General features: G+C 36.9%; 1 protein-coding gene across 2 annotated transcripts; it reads right to left on the bottom strand.

The window, feature by feature from the left end:
- Positions 1-1153: 1153 nt before the first annotated feature.
- On the bottom strand, positions 1154-18931 carry LOC127447416 (nuclear factor erythroid 2-related factor 2-like). Of its 2 annotated transcripts, none has more exons than XM_051709290.1 (5): positions 18742-18931; positions 8216-8488; positions 5284-5376; positions 5015-5161; positions 1154-3417 (listed from the first exon to the last, which is right to left on the bottom strand). In XM_051709290.1, exons 1-5 carry the CDS (start codon positions 18781-18783, stop codon positions 2191-2193), a joined length of 1782 nt encoding a protein of 593 aa, XP_051565250.1. In that variant the 5' UTR covers positions 18784-18931; the 3' UTR covers positions 1154-2190. The 2 variants fall into 2 exon arrangements, with proteins under 2 accessions (XP_051565250.1, XP_051565249.1); XM_051709289.1 differs by having other exon boundaries at positions 1154-3420.
- Positions 18932-19268: the final 337 nt, after the last annotated feature.

Here is a 19268-nt window from a genome sequence, read left to right on the forward strand (position 1 = left end):
GTTTACTTTTCTTGTGTGTGTTGCGTTTGTGTTGATTATGTAATCAAGGTCGTTATCATGGGTAAATATTTAAGATCAGTGCTGACTTAGAAAAGTCACATGCCATTACTCTGATAGCTTAAAACTGCACAAAATTAAATGCTCAATGTACAACCCTAACTCTAAAAGGCAGGTTGACGGGCAGTTTATTTTGAAAAACTATAATTAGTTATATAAAACATGGCTGCTAGTTGATGGGTAAAAGCAAGGCAGTAAAATGCAGTCATAAGTCTTTAAATGTTTCATTAGAACAACAGCAGCATTCATTTGGGATCTATATATCACCTGCTTTTTATCAGCCAGTAAACTTTTATCTACACTGTAAATAGATCCTACATCATGACACATAAATGCGGGTCTCTGAACAGGTTGGCCCTGTTTGTTTTAGTGTAACTAGCAGACTGTTGAGCTTCACTGTAGTGTAAAAAGAGAGGGCTTGGTGTGTTCAAAGGTTGTGTGTGTTTGCGTGTGTGTGGCTGGCAAAGCAAAAAAACTGACCTGTTCTACTGCTCTTTGTCCACTAGGGCTTTAATCTTAAATGGGCTGCAGCCAAACAACTGAGCTATGTTGCCTAACACTGGGAGATTGGGGTTGTTGGGCTGAGGTAAATATTCAGTTGAAAATTGTTAGTGGAGCACACTGGACAGAAATTTTCTTTCACACTCTAAAGTTTATGATTAGGTTTAATCTCACAAATCAGGGTAGATGGTGTGAATATGTAGTGTGGTACCATGTTAGTGGTGAGCCAAATTGAAAAGCTGTTTCTGAAAAATTACAGCTCCAACCCCTTCTTAAATAATGCTCAGCATTGTCCCAATATATTATGATGTAATGGCGAAGTAGGATATATAGTGGCTTTAAAAAAAGTATTTAGACAATTAGGCTACATTTAAAATGTATGAATGTCATTACATTAGATACAATATCAAACCAACTGGCATCTGGAAACAAGTAATGCTAAACCTTTCTTCACTTTTCTGAGGCAGTTTTGCAATGTAATTTAACCAATTATTTAAGACTACTTCCTTATTGTTAATATCCAGTTCCTCTTTGCTCCATTCACCTTCTCATCATAAAACAACTAGTCAACCATTTAAAACAACTGCCAAAGACATCACTGTTTTAAATATTTATTTATCATAAAGCCATAAAGTCCAGAGATAAAATAGCAATAGAATTGTAAATTAAGATATAAAAACTGACTTAAGTGCAGACTTAAAAGGGTCACAACAATTATTAGCATACAAGAATGTAGAATCTATTTTTATATACAGTACATTTGTCCATCTCAATAGCAAATAAAGTATAAATGTATTTACAAACCAGGTAGGTAAAAGAATCTCAGAGAAAATATAAAGGAGTACAAAATCAAACAGATATTAAGAATATTAGGAAAGCAGAATATGCAAAACTTATATAATAGTTCTGCCATTTCAACAGTTGATGTACATAAGCAAAATACACTCCTATTTAGTATTTCTTTTTCATAAAACTTGCACCAAATCCTAACCAGGCGTGATGCACTATATGCGAAACAGCGCGATGTGACAATTGCAGCCAATCAGAACATATTCAAAGTTTATGCTGCGTTCCATTTCAAGCTGAATGTGCAAGACTTGACGTCTTTGATCTTCAACCATATAGATATTCCATTGCCAGATGCTTGGAAAATTACATGCGAGTAAACAAAACTGGAACCAAGTTGGCAAATTATGTTGAATTGCTAGCATTTATTCTATAGGTGTACAGAGTTTCCAAGTTGGAAGTGCGACATCAAGTGGCGTTCTATTGCACTTTTCAAAGTAGGAAGTTGGAAAATTCCAACTTTTCAGTTGAATGGAACACATCATTAATATAACACAGATATGCAGAACAGGATTTTTGACCACGAGATTTCACGGTAGGTGGGGCTAACCAGCGCAATGCCACAAAAAAATAGAAACAAGATAGAACTGACCAAGAAATAGCATGAAGTGACCAACTAATTGCTCTACCACTTATATATTGTGATAATTGCTGGTTAGGACAAAGACATAGCTTTTATCACTTGTTGCTATCGTGTTGTGCCTCATTAGGACACGGTGTTAGCAAGAGAAAAGCATTACCAAAAAATAGAAGCAAGAATGGAAGGGGAGAGAAGAAGGAACAGATCTAGTCATTCTTAACCGGAGTCTTTTTAAGGCGAGGAACGAGGAAAACCGTGCCATCGGCGGTGTGCTGAAGGGAGTATTCATTGGGTGAGAAAGGCCTGCCCTGCTCATCTCTAAGCATACTGAAGACCTCTTGGTACAGAGTATTCAACTGTTGCTTCATCTCTCTCAAACTGGTACTACGTTCACTTTTCTCCTTCATCAGGCGTTCCTTCTCCTCCTCCAGCGAGTCCAGCTCGTACTCAAGGCCCACGATGTTCTCCAACTTCCTCTTGCGGCAGTTCTGCGCAGCGACCTTGTTCTTGCCTCGACGGCGGATGTCTCTGATGAGGGCGAGTTGAGCTTCATTGAGCTGTTGTTTGGACATCATCTCGTTGAAATCATCTACAGGAAGATTGATGATCATATCCACAGTGAAGGGGATCTGCAAGGCTTTTGCTCTCTGTTCGTCACGGGAGAGCCTGGCCTCGGAGCGTTTCTTCTGCTTGTCTTTGGTGAAAGGAGGTTTGGAGTAGCCACTGGCCTCTGCCGGCTTTATCTTTGGGTTCTTCACTTTCATCTCCTGCGGTTCTACCATGGATTTATCTGAGAGAGAAAGCTGAGCACCATCGCAGTTGTAAACCAGCGGGAATATCTCAGAATAATCTGACTCTGCACTTCCCGGACTACCATCCATATCTTCTGAGTCTGAGTCACTAAAACTGTAGGATCCGTCTCCATGCAAAGACTTTCCTGGAGAACTCATATGAGGACTGGTGTCCAGAGACAACCCAGAATCAGAATCCAGGAATTCTGCCATAGTTTCTGGTTTTTCCAAGCCGAAGTTTGCAGGAGAGAAGCTTTGAAGATCCATGGGGTTTACAGGAGGATCGCTGGGAGTCTCAGCAAGTTGGCTGACCATATTTCCTCCATCAGAGGTCACAGAGCCGCTGTTTACTTTAACTTCCATTTCAGGATGAAACAGATTACAAAATTCATCAGATCCAAACTCTGAGCTCACTTCTGGGCCGTTCAGGCTCATCTGACTGAGGTTGGGTGAAACCATAGTGTTGAACGATCCATCGTAGGTGGTGATGTATTCAGGAGGACACACCTCTGTGTGGGTGGAGGAGAGATGGTCTATCCCAGGCAGGTATTGGCTGTAGTTTGGGTCCTGTACTTCTAAAGATTGGCTTGTGTTCATAAATCCATCCATATCCAACGTGTCCTGCATCTGTATGCTCAGACACTGCTAAAAAAATAAAAGAACACTATATGAACAGCATAATACATGTGAAAACCTATATGACACAAAATGGGGCTTCAATGTGAGTTGGGATTAAACTATCATTAGTGGCGAGTTTGATAAATAAACCTGACGCTTGCTAAGGCAAGCATTGCTATTAGGCCGCTACCGTGCGTGAGATGCAATTTTTGCTGGCACAGAACACGCAGACTGTCTGCATGCAGCCTAGTTTTTCAAGGCATGCAAACAGTCTGTCTTTGTGCATCACAGGTTCATGTGCCTGCCATTGACTGTGCTAAAAGATTATCATGAAGTTGCAGTGTCCATGCGTCAAGTATACTTGAGGCTGAGCGCTCAACCATGCGCAAGACAAAGTGGCACGAGGAAAAAAGTTTACCCTTTGAAGGAAGAACCCAACTTATATCAATAGACCATAATACAATGGACCATAATATAATTAAGACTTGGAGGTGGGCTCTTTTGACTTTTGAGCAATGAGCCAAAAACTACTCAGAACACTTTAGCAACCACCAACAACATCCTAGCACCATGGTGGCCAGTTTTTCCACAGAAAAGCAACACTCACATTTTCTTCAAAAATCTAGTTGGACTCATTGATGGATTACAAAATACTATTTGTAGTTATGACCCGTCAGAGTGTATAGACGGACAAATTGTTAAATTCAAACAAAAATAAATGAAGTATACATTCCTGAGTCACTAGTAAAACCGCAGTATGAGCTCTGAAAGGGTAATTTGGTTGTTGCTCAGCAACAGGGTTGTTCACGCCTTTTAAACCACATGTGGTAAAAACCAAAGTGAATCAAGAAGTACCTCATAGTTTTTGTCTCTGTCTGACATGTCAATTCAACATGAAATCAAAATGGACCTCATTTAATACATGTTCTTGGTCTTATTGTGCTTGATTAATCTGAAACGATTTTCCCTTACGGTACATGTCACCAAGGCTGCATGGGCTATTATATATTGCTAACCCACAGCCAAATAGCAATTTAGCCATTTTAGCACTTTTTTATAGCCATTAAAGCCTTTTTGTTTTTTTCTCTCGTTCAAATTTGGCTCAATTCTGGTACACAAGAGACACTTACAATCCAATCATTCCTAATGGATAAAATCAAGTACCACCCTACACTGATTAGTTAAATGTGTTTCACTTGGAAAAACGTCACATAACAGTAGTAAAATTAGTTGTGAATGCTGTTTCATGTTGACATTAAAAGGGATAGTTTACCCAAAAATGAAAGTTCTGTCATCATTTACTCTCCCCTATGTACTTTCTTGCATGGAACACAAAAAGAGACGTCAGCCTCAGTGACCATTCACTGAACAAAAAACAAAAAAAAAGAAATGAAAGTGAATAGTGATTGAAACTAACATGGTAACATCTCTTTTTGTGTTGGAACAACATGTTCATTTTTGGGTGAACTATCAATTTTAGGATGGGTGATTTTGCCGTAATAGGTTTGTATAATGTGTTGAATACTGTTTTTAGCTTTATATGGGGTGATGTTTAGAGCTAATGGCATCTTCTCAGACTTTCTCCAGGGTGTTAGGTGGGCTCTGGTTTACGGGGGCTTACCTGCAACTCTGGGAGTGAGAGCAACTCCATCCAGGCTTGATCCAGAGAGCCTGGCAACAAAGGATTCTGGTTAAAGCCGGTCATGTCTGGGGGCATCATAAGCTCTGTGGAAGGGAGAATCGAGGGATCCAGGCAAGGCGGAGCTGGCTACATGCACAACAGAGAATAGAGATACAATTAGACTCAAGTGCACTGACATGTATACAGTAGGTGTTCTGTTGCTATGGGGTGTGAAGTGTTTTAAAGGGTGATATATATCCCATAATTACCTCTGCTGGCTCATCCAGGGGAAAAGTCTCAGCTAGGAGCTGCATGCACTCATCAAATGACATGGCGTCTCCCTCCTCAGCGAATGCCCCATTCTGCACGTACACAGTCAGATACATCCAAATAAAACCATTGCATCTATACACAAAGCAGGAAACATACATGTAAATGCTGGTACTTTGTAAACCTGAATAAGCACTATTCAGAGAGAAGTAGTTTCCTAACAACATGTGAGTTAGAACGATTAACAGGATGTATTTCATGTACTGATAAATGTAGTTATAATGAAGGTGAGAGTGTCTACTGGTTACATATCGACGTTAAGGCCAAAACAAACCCGAATGCAAGTATGTGAATACAGATACTTTGCTACACAAGCTCGATTTCATGTGTTGTTGCGTTTTAAATGTTTCAGGCCGGAATTCATAGAACGCTTTTACGGTGGGTTTTCTCTTTCAAATCACCTATTGTCATGGCACAGCAATAGTTTGAAGAGAATTTTGCTAAGCAAGTAAGTTAAAGTCAATATATGTATAGCAACTTACCTGATTACTAACACATCCGGTTTAATGGAACAGAGTTTTGAAGGTAACTCTATAGCCCCCTGGAGTACTGAGGTTTGTTACCGCCACAGTTACGCAAGAACGCACATTATGCATGTTCAACCAGCCCGCATGTTGGAGATGCGTTGGCCAAGCACTCACATCTGCGTACTTGTGTAAAGTACTCTGTAGTGGTGGCGATTATAATTCAGCCCAGTCACTTGAGTCTTTTGAACCAAAAAGATTTGTTCATTGATTCGTTTATTGACCATTTTTTGCAAATTATGCCTTTGCGCCAGTAGTTGGCGACAAATCAGCATTTTTGAAATTTTGAACAAGTTATTACACCAAAAGCACAGGGTAACTTAAGACCGAAACAATTCTAATTATGCGCGTTTCCACACAAATGACAACAAAGCATATCTGTCATATTGTGAACTGCTGAGCATGACTTTTTATCAAGCTATACACACACTGTAAGACAACAATACTAGCCTAAAAAAAAATTATGAGTTCCATATTTCATTGCAATGTGTGGTCATCAGTAACTTTTATTCATAATTTATCCGAACCCTTTTCTTGTTGAACAAGATTGCCGAACTGAACAAACGACTTGCCTCCTCCTCTCCCTCAGCCAGTCAGCAGATCCTAGTTCATGAACGAGACGCCTGATTCATTCATTTTGGGCAACGCAAATGAGTTTACTAGTACATTCAGTTCGTTCATGAATGAGATGTCTCATCTCGTTTAGACTCAAATGGCCGACACGACTGGTTCAGTGAAGGGCGTTTTCATTCAGTGGGTAAAATCAATGATATGCTCCTTCACAGCCTGTAATGGAATGCTATCGGCTCATGCTATAATCAGTCTTTACAGTCATGAAAAAGCCACCAGAGATGTCTCGTTCTACAAAATAGAGCTTATTGTCTTCAAAAGGAAGAGAGGCCAGTGAACAAGAAATATGAGTCAGTGCATGGAGGTGAATAAGAACGATTTGTTCACTTAAAAGACTTGTTCAAAAAGAAAGATTCGTTCACAAATGAAACATCAATAGTACTGAATACTTGCGTTACTGTCTCTGAAAATTTGCGCGAAATATGAAAATTTGCTTTAGTTACGGTATTCAACAAAGGTAAAAATAAATAAGCAAAAATATATTATTGTACAGATTCCTATCCAGATGTATTTGATTTCTATGCGTACTTGCTTAAAGTATGTTTCTGGCCTTTCTGTTGCATGCTTTTAATGTATGCATTAATAAAAATAAAAAATAAATTATTTTATTATTTTTATTTCTCATTTTTTATTTCATTTTTTTATTTATTTACTTAAAGCTGAAGTATGTAACTTTTTCCAGTGTTAACATACTTTCTCATTTCCCAGCTTAATATGCAGAGACAACTATAAGTAAGCCATTTTCTCTAATACTGTGTCTCTGTGGCACTATAAAAAATCCTGTGTGCTTTGAGCGACCTATTTAGACCCACCCCACCAACATTGGGGCTATTTGTTCGTTCGATCAACGGCAGATAAGGGGCGTATACAGAAAGCTGTTTTGAAAACAGTGTTTATTTTTGCAATTCCATTCAATGGTGCTAGTGTCGCAGAATGTCTCATCACTGTCATGACTGCTATGTTGCTTGGAACTGCACCCAAGATTTTCACTCACTGTTGGACTGTTGTGTTTATGGTTGAGTGACAATAAAGAGATTTGATTTACATACTTAAGCTTTAAACCACCAATAATTTTACTAGAAAGTTGCAAAAAAGGTCTGAATCCATAATGAGGGCAATTTGGACCCAATAAGAAAATTAGCTTTAGTCATGGTATTCAACAAAGGTCAAATTAAAGGAGAAGCTTGCAAAATACAATATCTGCAATCACAGACAATTGTTTTCTCAAAATCACAAAAGAGACCTCTTAATTTCTTAGTTGTTTCTGATTAATGACAGAGCAGTAAAAATTTGGGCTTGGTTAGCCGAAAAACGGTTTGATGTTCGATCGAACTAGCTTTAGTGTCCAAGGCAAGCTCTATCGGGGTTGTTTGCTTGCCTATTTGTTTTCCATTTCATAGAATTGCATTTACACAGAAACCTTAACCACCTGAGTTCAATTAATCATGCCATAGCTGCAGTTACCAAGCAACTAGGCAGCTGCACCCTGTAATACGAGGGGAGGGTGCGGCCTTTTGACCACCTACATCTCCATGTGTGATTGTGTCTATGATAGATTGCAAAGATCTATCATAGACACTCTAATCTATGATAGATTCGGCAGATCCTCCGTTGCCCTGGTGTTGATGTGTATGTGTATGCATATGATACATATAAGCTGAGACACGCCCAAGCCTCTCTGTCAGCTCTGTGATTGGATGGATTTGTGCATCCATACCTGTGTGATTTCGGTATTTGTCGTGTTCGCATGCGTCAGAGCGCTGGTGGCAGGTGCAGTCCGCGGCACAAACTCCCCAGTCTCCTCATCCAGCTGGAGTTGTGCAAGCAGAGCTTTCTCCTGTTCCTGCAAACGCTGCTGCTGCTTCTCCTCCTCCTGCTCACGCTGTCGACGCAATTCTACCTCCTTCTGTCTGTAGCTGAGGTCAAACACCTCCCTCCCTGCTCCCAGGTCCACGTCCTGTCTCCAAAGGATATCTATAAGCTCCATATCCTACAGAGAAATAACAGAGATGAGATGAATAATAGGCTTTGTTCACACATAAATCTGATTTTGCTTTTCAAATCTGATCTTCAAATCTGATCACACTAATTAACACATTCATGCATATACTGTTCGAAACCGCTCACTTGTCCACTCATTCACCTGTCATGGAGGCACCCCAACATTGCATATTTTGTATGTCTCCATTTTTTTGACACACCCATTTCAGATCTCGGAGTACTCCATGTTTGATTAGGGAGATATACCAAGTGTTTAGTGTTGGGGTGCCTCCAGGACAGGTCTGGGAACCATTGCACTAAATAGAATGCAACAGTACCCACCCACTTTTTCTGCCATCCCATAGGGATTTTTTAGAAAATCTTTCATAAAACAGTTATAAGCCATGAACCAAACCAACCAGCTCCAAGGTTAATCACAACATCACAAACTTTAATTTGAAGTAAAAAAAGGTGCAAGGCTGTGTACTTAATGTCTTTCATGAGGGAACAAACTACAAGCCCATGAAGCATTAAAAACAATGGAAAAATATAAAACTTTTAATTAAAGTTGTTGATTTTAAGTATAGAAACAATATTTAAAAAACTAAGGTAGCAAAATATTCAGATATATGCAAATATATAGGACCTAAGTAGTTTGAGAGTGTAGGGAGACCAACTCGATTGCGTTATTCACACTTCACTGTGTGTCAGTGTGTGGGAGTTAGGGCTGTCAAATTAAAATGTGAATATTTGTCAAATTTAAGAAAAAAAATGCACATTTGAATGCTAAAACTGGGCATTCGTATTTTGGATGTTTGCCAAGCACTGAAGATGACTTAAGATCGAATGCATTCTTGTACTAAAAAAGGCTAGACACAGCGCAACAAATACAGTTTAACTGAAAGCAGGTGTCTCAAGATGCTTTTTAAAGTTCTTTTTAATTAGACAAATCATCTAAAAAACAGCGCTCCTGCACAAGATGCTGAATAAACAAAAACAAAGTGAAACAAAGATGTCTGTCTGGTGCACTTACAAAGAAAAACAAATGGATGGTTGCAAAAGCATTCGGTGTGAACAGCCCATTACAGTTGGTGGAGGTGCTTGGCCATTGCGTCTTGCTGTCTTATAAGCGTTTCTCAGATTAAGCAATGAGTTGTTTAAATGCTTTGTCAGGAAAGATGTTCAACTTGGAAATATGTGTCTCGAGATCCTCGTGTCCGGTTCCAGTCTGTTGTGTTCCATCTGATTGAACAGCCCCTGGCCTGGGCTAATAGTCTGAGCCACTTCACCACTGAGTTCAGCCGAATACCTCTGCTATCTGTGAATATTACTACTCTACATACAACTGTACTGAATAAAAAACAATGTGGTATTTCACTGTTATTATGAAGCTTGAGTCTGGGATGGTACACTGTGGCATCAGTGCAAGTGTAACACCATGTGAATTTGTCACACCGCAGAACTGTTTACATGAACTAGTGAGGGCAAAAAGGTTATTAAAAATGGTGAAAAACGTTTCTACAGAGTAGTGGTTGACTGATATATCGCCGAGGCCAATAAATCGGTCGATATTCTGACTTTTTTTAATTATCGGCAACTGTAAATTTATATCTTGTTTAAAAAGATGTAATTCATGAACCTCATGAAAATCCAGTGTTTTATTCCCGTCGAGCGCTCATCTAATATCTTCCTCTGATGTGCGTATTCTATCAGCCAGAATCAAAACTTCAGGATCACAAATCATGATGGTCACTCCGTAACAATCTAAGCAGGCAATCCAGGCTGTTTAAACTGTCAGGAGATTGAGGCTCACGCTGGATCCGTACAAGCATGTGAGTGAAACTTCAAGGCTGTGTCCGAAACCAGGAAAATGCTGCCTCTGGTGGTAAGATGAAAATAAGGTGCTTTTCAAACTGTTCGGAGACCAGTTTCCTTAAGAGTTCCATTCATTCAAAACAGATGACAGTTAAGCCATTAACTGATTAGGCAGCAAGGTAGCAAGTCAGCTGCCTATGTTTTTCGATGCAGCCCAAGGTAAAAGCTATTAGTAAATGTCTTATTCACTACGCACTGTATGTACAATTGGTTTGATTCAGTATTTCTTGAATAAATGCGACTGCTAACATGCCATTCATGATTGCTGGACTACTGTGTGTACTGTTATTTCCTTCTTCCTAAAATATATCAACAGTTTCTTCATGTGCAAATAAATGACTAAAATTTGATGACTAAACAGAAATCTGAAGAAACTGCTATCTACCATTTAAAATACAATATTATTTTTTTAGATTCCTTTTTACAAATTTTGTGTGAAATTTAGTAAATACAGTGCTAAATAAGAGTTTATTATTCTTTTTTTTTTTGCAATTTTATGTTTATGTTATTTACTATATTTATATATTGGCATTGTATCGGCCTATCAGCCCCCTGCTCTCTGGATATCGGCATCGGCCATTAAAAATCCCATATCGGTCGACCACTACAGCACCTAAAATACACACTTTTCCTTTTATATTCATATAAAAATATTAACCATAAATATTGATGTTGATTAAAAAAAGTTCATGACACTAAATCATCAATTAACCATTTATATTTAAACACAAAACAGATTTCCATCACTTCTCTTTGAATTTCCTTCATGTATTCCCAAACTAACTGCTGCATACTGAAATTTTATAGTTTGTGGTTAAACCCAGCATACATTTTTATTACTTTCTGGAGAAGAACACAACACAGATCTGACTCTGGAAGAGTAGGCCTTTATCAAACTTCCGCGTTCGCAGAGCGGAAGCTTCGCGTAGTAGCGTAAAACAACTTCCATTGAAGTCTGTTTCAATGACAGTGCTCACAGCGTGGAATTATTATGGACTATTTTATGTACAATTCATCTCAAATACTTAATCTAAACAGACCTACCTTACTGCACAATCATTACTCAGGGATGATGAAGTAAAGAAAAACGATGTCATGTTGTTTTATTATTTTAAACAGGATGTATGTGAACAGGGAACACTTCACAGAGTATAAGTACATTTTTTATTAGAGGAATGCAAGAATATAATACAACTACACATTAAAGAGCATTAGAACAAGACAGGGGTAAACAGTAAGTCACAAAATAAAACGTATATTCCGAGTGAAGATTCTACAGAGTATTTGCGATGATAATGATCACATTGCTTTCATGTACTTACTTTATATAATCTCCATGTATGATATAAGATCCATTTAAACATTTTCAAATAAAGTTTCCATCCCAGAGTCCGATTACAGAAACTGGTTTAACTGGTTTAAGCGTTGTAAACGTGGGGTTATATCCTCGTGGTTTGAGTATGATGATTGAAGCGTCCACTCACGAGTTGCGACCGAATGCAATGTAAATAAAACAGAGATGAAACTGTCCCAGTGTCTACAACTGTATTATATTCACAAGAGATGAGCATGCTGCAATAGTGAAAACAATGACATTAAAACACTTAAACGCGGTATCTTCGGACTTGAGTTGAGCACATTTATCCTCTGGGAGTAAGCTGAACAGCGCGCGCAGCTCCTCATGAACTGCGAAAACTTTGCGCTGATAATCGCCTTGCTCAGATACTATTACACATTAAAGTGGTAGATAACACATGGTGAAGTGCTGTGTTACTGCAAAGAATCCATTAAATGGCTGATGTTTACTGCCAAGTGCATCCAAGCTGGCTTAATTTATTTAGAAAAACTGTGATCGTCCATAGACAGATCGATGGGTGGATGTTTGGTTACGCTACTATTCGGAGCCGGATGTGACGACACGCGGACTGTGATAAAGGCCTATACAGTACAGTGGTTCTAAACTAACCAATCAGCAGCTGGGAATGAACCCCCACCCGCAATGTTGTTTTAACTATACAGATGCCTCAGATCAGGGTGTTTGTTAAATTCATGGGCAGAAAACAGAAATTACAGTTTGTGTCCTTGTCCCTGGCATTTGTTGACATGACCTTGGTAGACAAGAAGTCAGTAAGAATAATATTTAGACGCAAAAAGGAGAAATGGGTCATTTTTACCACAATAATGACTAACAGCACTTAACGAGTGCATATAGTCCAATGGTATTGATGCAATAATAAAAATAACAGAGATTGAGAAGGCCATGCATTTCGAAAATTCTAAAGAATTAGGTATTACTGGAAAAATTGCTGTAATTTAGCATGTATCACAGAATCATGTCATGTGTGTATTTCTAAACAGATGCTTCACTTTAAACTTCAATTCATTTAAGGCACAATCCTTAATAATTTAAAAATAAAAAAAAAATCAAAGCAGAAATATGACCAAACATGGTTTTGAATCCAGTTTTGTATCCAGCATTTAATCAGAATCAGATATGGAGATGTTATAGAGCCTTCATTATATTTAAGCAATAAGGCAAGAGAGGCCGTGCTATACTGACATAAAAAGTTCAAATCCTGTAGGCCATCCTGCAACCCCTTCAGCCGTGACTATATTCACAATACGGCACAGCCTCGAGTGCCTTATTGCTTTTATAAAATGGTCACCATGTAATAAAAATATTAAGCATAAAAATGTACAGAACAACTGTCAGCTATGGGTGCTGCGGAGTAGAGGAAGACCGATATATCGGTTTTACCGATTAATCGTGCCGATAGTTGCTTTTTGGAACTATTGCCGATAGTTTTTCCATCATTTATTCATTTCAAAATAAGAGTCCCCAGTGTGTTTCGGACTTGTTTAGTCCCGTGTTATGCACCAAATCTGAATTTTTTCAGGTTATTATTGGGATTTTGGTTCAACAAAAATCTGCATCTGAGATTTTAGTCAGTTTGGACAGTTTGTCTTTGCCCGCCATAATATATATTCTATAAATCGATTTTTAAAACTTATTTATCAGTTATCGGCCTTTCCTACCACCTTAGTTATTGGTATCGGCAAAATCCACTATCGGTCGACCTCTACTGCTGAGTGATACAAATAGAGGTTCTGTGAAGAGGTCAGAGCTGTGCTTTATCGTGAATAAAGCATGGCTGTTAACCAATCAGCATCCAGGACTGGAACTATCTGTTTTATAAATCCTATATTTGGCCATTCTTTTTTTTTTTTTTTTTTTTTTTTTTTTTTTTATTATCGATAACCGTGCCCACTTGGCTGTAATAATAATTTATTTTGCTCTATATCAGTATTGGAATGAAAGCATTTTTTTTTTTTTTTTTTATTACGATTATTTGTATTATTGTTTTTAATATTTAATGAAATTTATTTTCAATTATATTGTGTCAGTGAATTTAAAGAATATTGTCAAAATATTTGTTGATTTTAATTTCAGCAATTTTGTGTTGTATAGTACAGTATATCGGCATTATATAGGCCATCCTGCTCTCTAGATAAATGCATCGCCATTGAAAACCCCATATGGGTCAGTCACTATAAGGTGAGCTCTACTGCAAGTCAGTAAGTGTTGGTGGTTAAAATGTTACACATCACCAGATAAGAAGATTTGTTCATTCTGATAATTAAAATAGTTACCAGTTTAAGTGAGAAAAATATTTACAAAACCTTGGCCTCTGTCTTTCCATGCCTATGAAAAGCTGTTGGAATTAAAAAACTATTAAATCAACAATGTCTGTGATAAACTGTTATACAGTTTATGCAGAGGGTAAGCTCTGCGTAAACCTTCTGTATATCTCTGTTTATGAAAGACCATGTTGAGCATGTGACTGGAGATCTGTAGAAAATCAGCTTCCAATATAATTTCAGATCATAAGGCCCAAGGGACTCCACAGAGGAGAAGTGTATACATAAAATAGAGGAACTACAGTTCTAAGAAACAACTTTTGTTTTTGCAATTCTGAATCACTCATCAGTGCTGTCATCACAACAGTTCTTGTTAGACATTACAATGTAAAGCATTTTCAATGTATTGAATTTATTATTATTATTATTATTATTATTATTATTATATACTATTTTATTTTTATTTATTTATTAATAATTTATTTTCAGTTTATTTTTTTCTAAATTTCAGTGTTGAAATATAAGTATTTTCAAATTATTTTATTTGTTGTATTATTATTTATTTTGATTATTTTAACAATTTGTTTCATTACTTATTTCCTAAGAATTTATTTTCTATTTTAGTGTTCATGAGTGTGTCTAAAAATAAAACTGACCCTTTTATTCAAAACAGTATGTTTATAAATTTGGCCCATAAAATTTGGCCCAACAAACACATAAATTACCAAATAAATAAATACCACAATATGAAACGAATGAATCCTTTCATAAACAAGGTCTCCAGATGGATAAATAAGTGGATCAGTTACTGGCGTCACAGAGGCCTCCAGACAGCAACATGGAGCGACAGGCCATGACTGCCTGTGGGTCACGCACATCCTCTCCAGCTCCTGATAACAGATAGGGGCGGAGCCAAAGGGATGATGAAACATCTATACAACTGTTAAATTAGCTTCTCTCACGAGAAGGGGCTAGACCCCCTCCTCCTGCACGCACAGAAACTCTCTCTTCCACACTCAAAAAAAAAAAAAAAAGCTCTTTGGCTGAATTTGATTCAGTCATGGACAGTGGTTCCACATGTTTGAAATGAGTTTTCTTAATTTAAAATTACTAAGTAATCTCAACACAAACACTCTGTGTAGAAAGATTCTAGCTGAATTGTGCAAACCCGACAAAATTAGCCATGTCAATGTAACTCAAATAAATCTCTTTTATTTCTTTATGTACTAACTAGTGAAAGTTAGCATGCTAAATACATGCTGTTTGGAAGCACTACAGAGTTTAGTTAGTAACTTTGCTATGGTTAGCACAGCAATTGTTCAACGAAGCGACATATTCACTGTATACACTGCAGAAATAGTAAGAGTAGCTATTCCTGATACTGTTTAGTTTGGATGTTGTCTCTGAGTGGAAATATTTCTTTACAAAGGCCCTTCAAAACATTTCCTCCTACTGTTTACAAATGCATCGCATATGTAATCAAACAAATAATACACAGATTAAACTCAAATCACATATCTTTAGAGTGGAAAAGTTTCCTAGCAACAATATTTACGCTAAGTTTTGTGATGGTCTCCAGCGCTTTTAACCTTAACTAAGTAAGCATGTGTTCATGTGATGTGCTTTGCCTGCTGACACCCTCCCCTCATGATGCAAGTCTGAATACTTCACAGATTACTGACTTTAGTCATAGTAGATGGTGTGTTGAATTTAATGTGAATGAAACAAGGCTAGGATGGGCCATTTGTAGATAAATAAATGGGAGAAATAGCAACACTCACTATGGCGGCTGAAGAAAAGAAAGTCCCACCTTTCAAAAAGAGCCAATCACCTTTCTGTGCAAACGCATTAAATGAATGAGCCTGAAAAATACCGTTTTTTAGCGTATTTGAGCCAAAGATGCAAACTTTATGATTTCACATTGTTGTCAGATTTTATTGCCGATTTGACAGGTTATTGAAACATAATAACATCAATTGGGGAGTTTATATCAAGTAGATATAAACTTGTATGCCTATTGCCTAAATACAAAATAACTGCTCGTTTTTCGAATCGTAAAACGCAAAAGAAACTCCAGAAAAGAACAAGCCTTGTTTTTTATTCACATCAAATTAAATATGGTGTCTCTGACTAAGGTCGAAGGTCGTATATTAAAATGTGTTATAGTGAAGATATAAGTCTATGTGAGACTAATCAGGCAGAGTATTGCATCTGTGCGTGCATGCGAGTATCGATGTCTGTCAATGCCTATATATATGGGATTGTATTTAGGAGTGAAAAGTATATCCAAGACACACCTAACTAGATAATTAATGGCTGAAGTGTTGAAATCATTATCCAGGTTAGGTGTTCGCATTAGTGGAAACAAGAAACGAGAGGTGTTTATTAAACCTGCAGTGTTTCCTGATGAAGAGCAGGTTCTTTTTCACACTGTCTCACTTCCTGTTCCTTTAAAGACTGCGGGAATGTGGAATATACCAATGTAGGAACAAGAGAACACCTTGTTCTGTTTTTATTTTTTCACTGCACATGGTCCAGGTAAGTGATACTGCACGTAGCCAGAGTTAAACAGGTTTAGAAACCCTCATATTATTATTTCACCAGCCAGAATGTTCCCAAAACAGGTGAACTTACATCACCTAACTGTTCTGTTGATAGACAATACTGACTTAACTTCAAATGTAAGAAAATACTAAAATAACTTTTACTATGGATAAAAAGCTTTTAAGAGTGGTATAAGCACATATGTCATAAATAATGCTGTTATATTATATATGGCATATTAATATTATATCACTTTTATAACCGTTTACTATTGTATTATTATTATGTATTATTTATCCTATTTCTAGTTGTATTTGAATGCATATAATAAATGCTGTAATGATTATATATTTCAAAATGCAGATTATTCAATATGGCATATTAGTATTATTTGGGTCATTTGTTTTGTCCACATCTAATAAATTATTCAAAAATGCATTACAAATGCAATATACACAAAATAATTACTTGAATACACTTCTTCTATGATTAAGATGATTTCAGTTACTGAGTTCAGTCATTTTGATATTTTTCTTGGGCTTAAAGTAAAAAATGTCATTCAGTGCAACCGTCCACAGACAGTAAAATAATTCAAAGTCTCATTAAAAGCTGAAATTCTTGCCAAAAGAAATGTTGCCATTAGTTGTGCTAAATAATATTTTATTATTATTATTTTTTTTTTTAACCTGTTGATGTGCAACAAATTTTGTTGTCATGTGACAAAAATCATAAAACAGAGAAGATCTCGTTAGACCCACAAGACTGTGTGTGAATATATAAAAACAAATCATTATTTTATCATATCATTAAATATCAATATGTCGACATTTTAATGAAAAGGCACATTTGGTTCAGGTCATTTGGTGCAACCATGAGAAAACTTCTTGATATTCTGAACTTAAAAATTCATGATATTTGTAAAAAAAATATTTATTTTTCACCTTGAAACATATGTTTGAAAACTTTTTTTTAAATGAATGATGAAGTTGTGTACACTCACCTGTATTCAAGGTGCAAGGAAACTATTTTAATACCTTTCACTTGATGCAGTTGCACCACATGACATTTTTAAAGTAATTACATTTTTTTTTTTTTTTTTTTACAAAATGCTATAAATGTTTTTCAGACAATTTATAAAAACAACATGAACTCAAAGATAACATGTCTACTAACTTGACACGTGTTTTAAATCAGATTTTTTAAATATGTCTAATTTGTATCACCTCGGACAACCTTATTTGTCAATGACCCATATAACTTGTATTAATGTTTACTATTTTATTATTACAGCCTATTATTTACACTTCTTTTATATATTTAATTAAACCCATATTATAAATTCTGTTATAATTACATTAGACAGATATTTTTTTTTTTTTTTACCTTAAGTACATTTAAATAGTTCATAATGTCGTGAAAACCTGATTAATATGTTTTCACACACATGTGTATGCATTGCTGATCTGTTAAGCATTATGTAATGTTTGTCAATTACTCTTTATTTTCAATAAAAGTTTTAATAAAGCGTTGGGCTACCCAAAAAGTTTTTAGCAACACCCAAGATTTGTTTTCTATAGTTTGGGCATAAAGAATGCCATAGACTGTGATGGGGACTAATCTCTTAAAGCTGAGGATCACATCTTTACGTCAGGACACAAGGGCAAAGTAAACAGCCACATTCCAGATTGGAGCCGCCTGCTATTGTGCAAGGCGCTGACGGCGAGTGCGCATGCGCAGAGAGAGCAACCGCTGCTGGATCACACGCAAAAACTACTGAGCGCAATGACAGGAGTTTAGCCGTATGCCAGCTTCACAAGACATTACTAGCCTTTTACCACGGCTTCTACATTTATTTAGACATGTCCATTTTCTTCTAGTTTAGGACGGCGCCACTTCAATGACTATGCAGAATGTTGGGTGAAAATGCAAGATCAGACACTGGGATAAAGAAACACCTACAGGATAAACACGTTTCAACCATTTCAAAACAAGCTCGATTATTATAATCTAGGAACTTTCAGGCCATTGAAATGTCACTGGCATTATGATTTGGTAACACATTTAAGACATGAGCTCTATATGGTGTCACACGATGCCCCACAAAACAGGTTCAAAGGTCAATTTTGTGTAATTTCGACTGCAATTAAAAGCGAACACAACATTTGTCATAAGCGACACAATAAATGATTACATAATAAAATGTACCTGTTGGCTTGGATGCATTTTAGGCAGTTCAATTTCCATCATTTCTGAGAGACAGTCTCTCCTTTTTGCGCCGTAACTCCTAATGTGATTTATTCGTATGTAATCCTTCGGAACGAAATGAAATAATGCTTGAAATAAATATGTCTGACGGTCGTCGGCAGACGATACACTTGTGAAGGAAATGCTGTCTGTGGAGTTATGAAAATTTACGGAAAGCCCCAGTCATTTGATGCCCCGCCCACAAATCTCGCTGACCAATAGGAAGCGCTCGTTGAGCTATTGCGTTATTCGCCCCTTTTTACCTTCTGACACAACTCACGCGTAAACCCTACTAAACTCTTTAAAGCGGAACCTTAAAATGGACTTTCATAACCTTGACACTTTATTTAACGACAACTCAATCGAACTGTATCTTTACACACCGGGCAGTTTATTTAATAACTACCTCATTGAGCTGTACTTTTATATCCTGGGCTCTCTAGTAACATACTGATTTGAAATTTCAAACATAATTATTACATACACTG

This window comes from Myxocyprinus asiaticus, chromosome 10 (assembly GCF_019703515.2).
Source record: "Myxocyprinus asiaticus isolate MX2 ecotype Aquarium Trade chromosome 10, UBuf_Myxa_2, whole genome shotgun sequence".
Classification (NCBI taxonomy): Eukaryota; Metazoa; Chordata; class Actinopteri; order Cypriniformes; family Catostomidae; genus Myxocyprinus; species Myxocyprinus asiaticus.

What these genes read in the sequence shown, in the direction of transcription:
- LOC127447416 (XM_051709289.1), bottom strand. Translation starts at nt 18,783, where the DNA reads ATGATGGAAATTGAACTGCCTAAAATGCATCCAAGCCAACAG. An exon ending in AAATGCATCCAAGCCAACAG is followed by an intron (nt 8,489 to 18,741) that starts GTACATTTTATT and finishes ATTTCTCTGTAG; the next exon opens with GATATGGAGCTTATAGATAT. An exon ending in CAAATACCGAAATCACACAG is followed by an intron (nt 5,377 to 8,215) that starts GTATGGATGCAC and finishes GTGTACGTGCAG; the next exon opens with AATGGGGCATTCGCTGAGGA.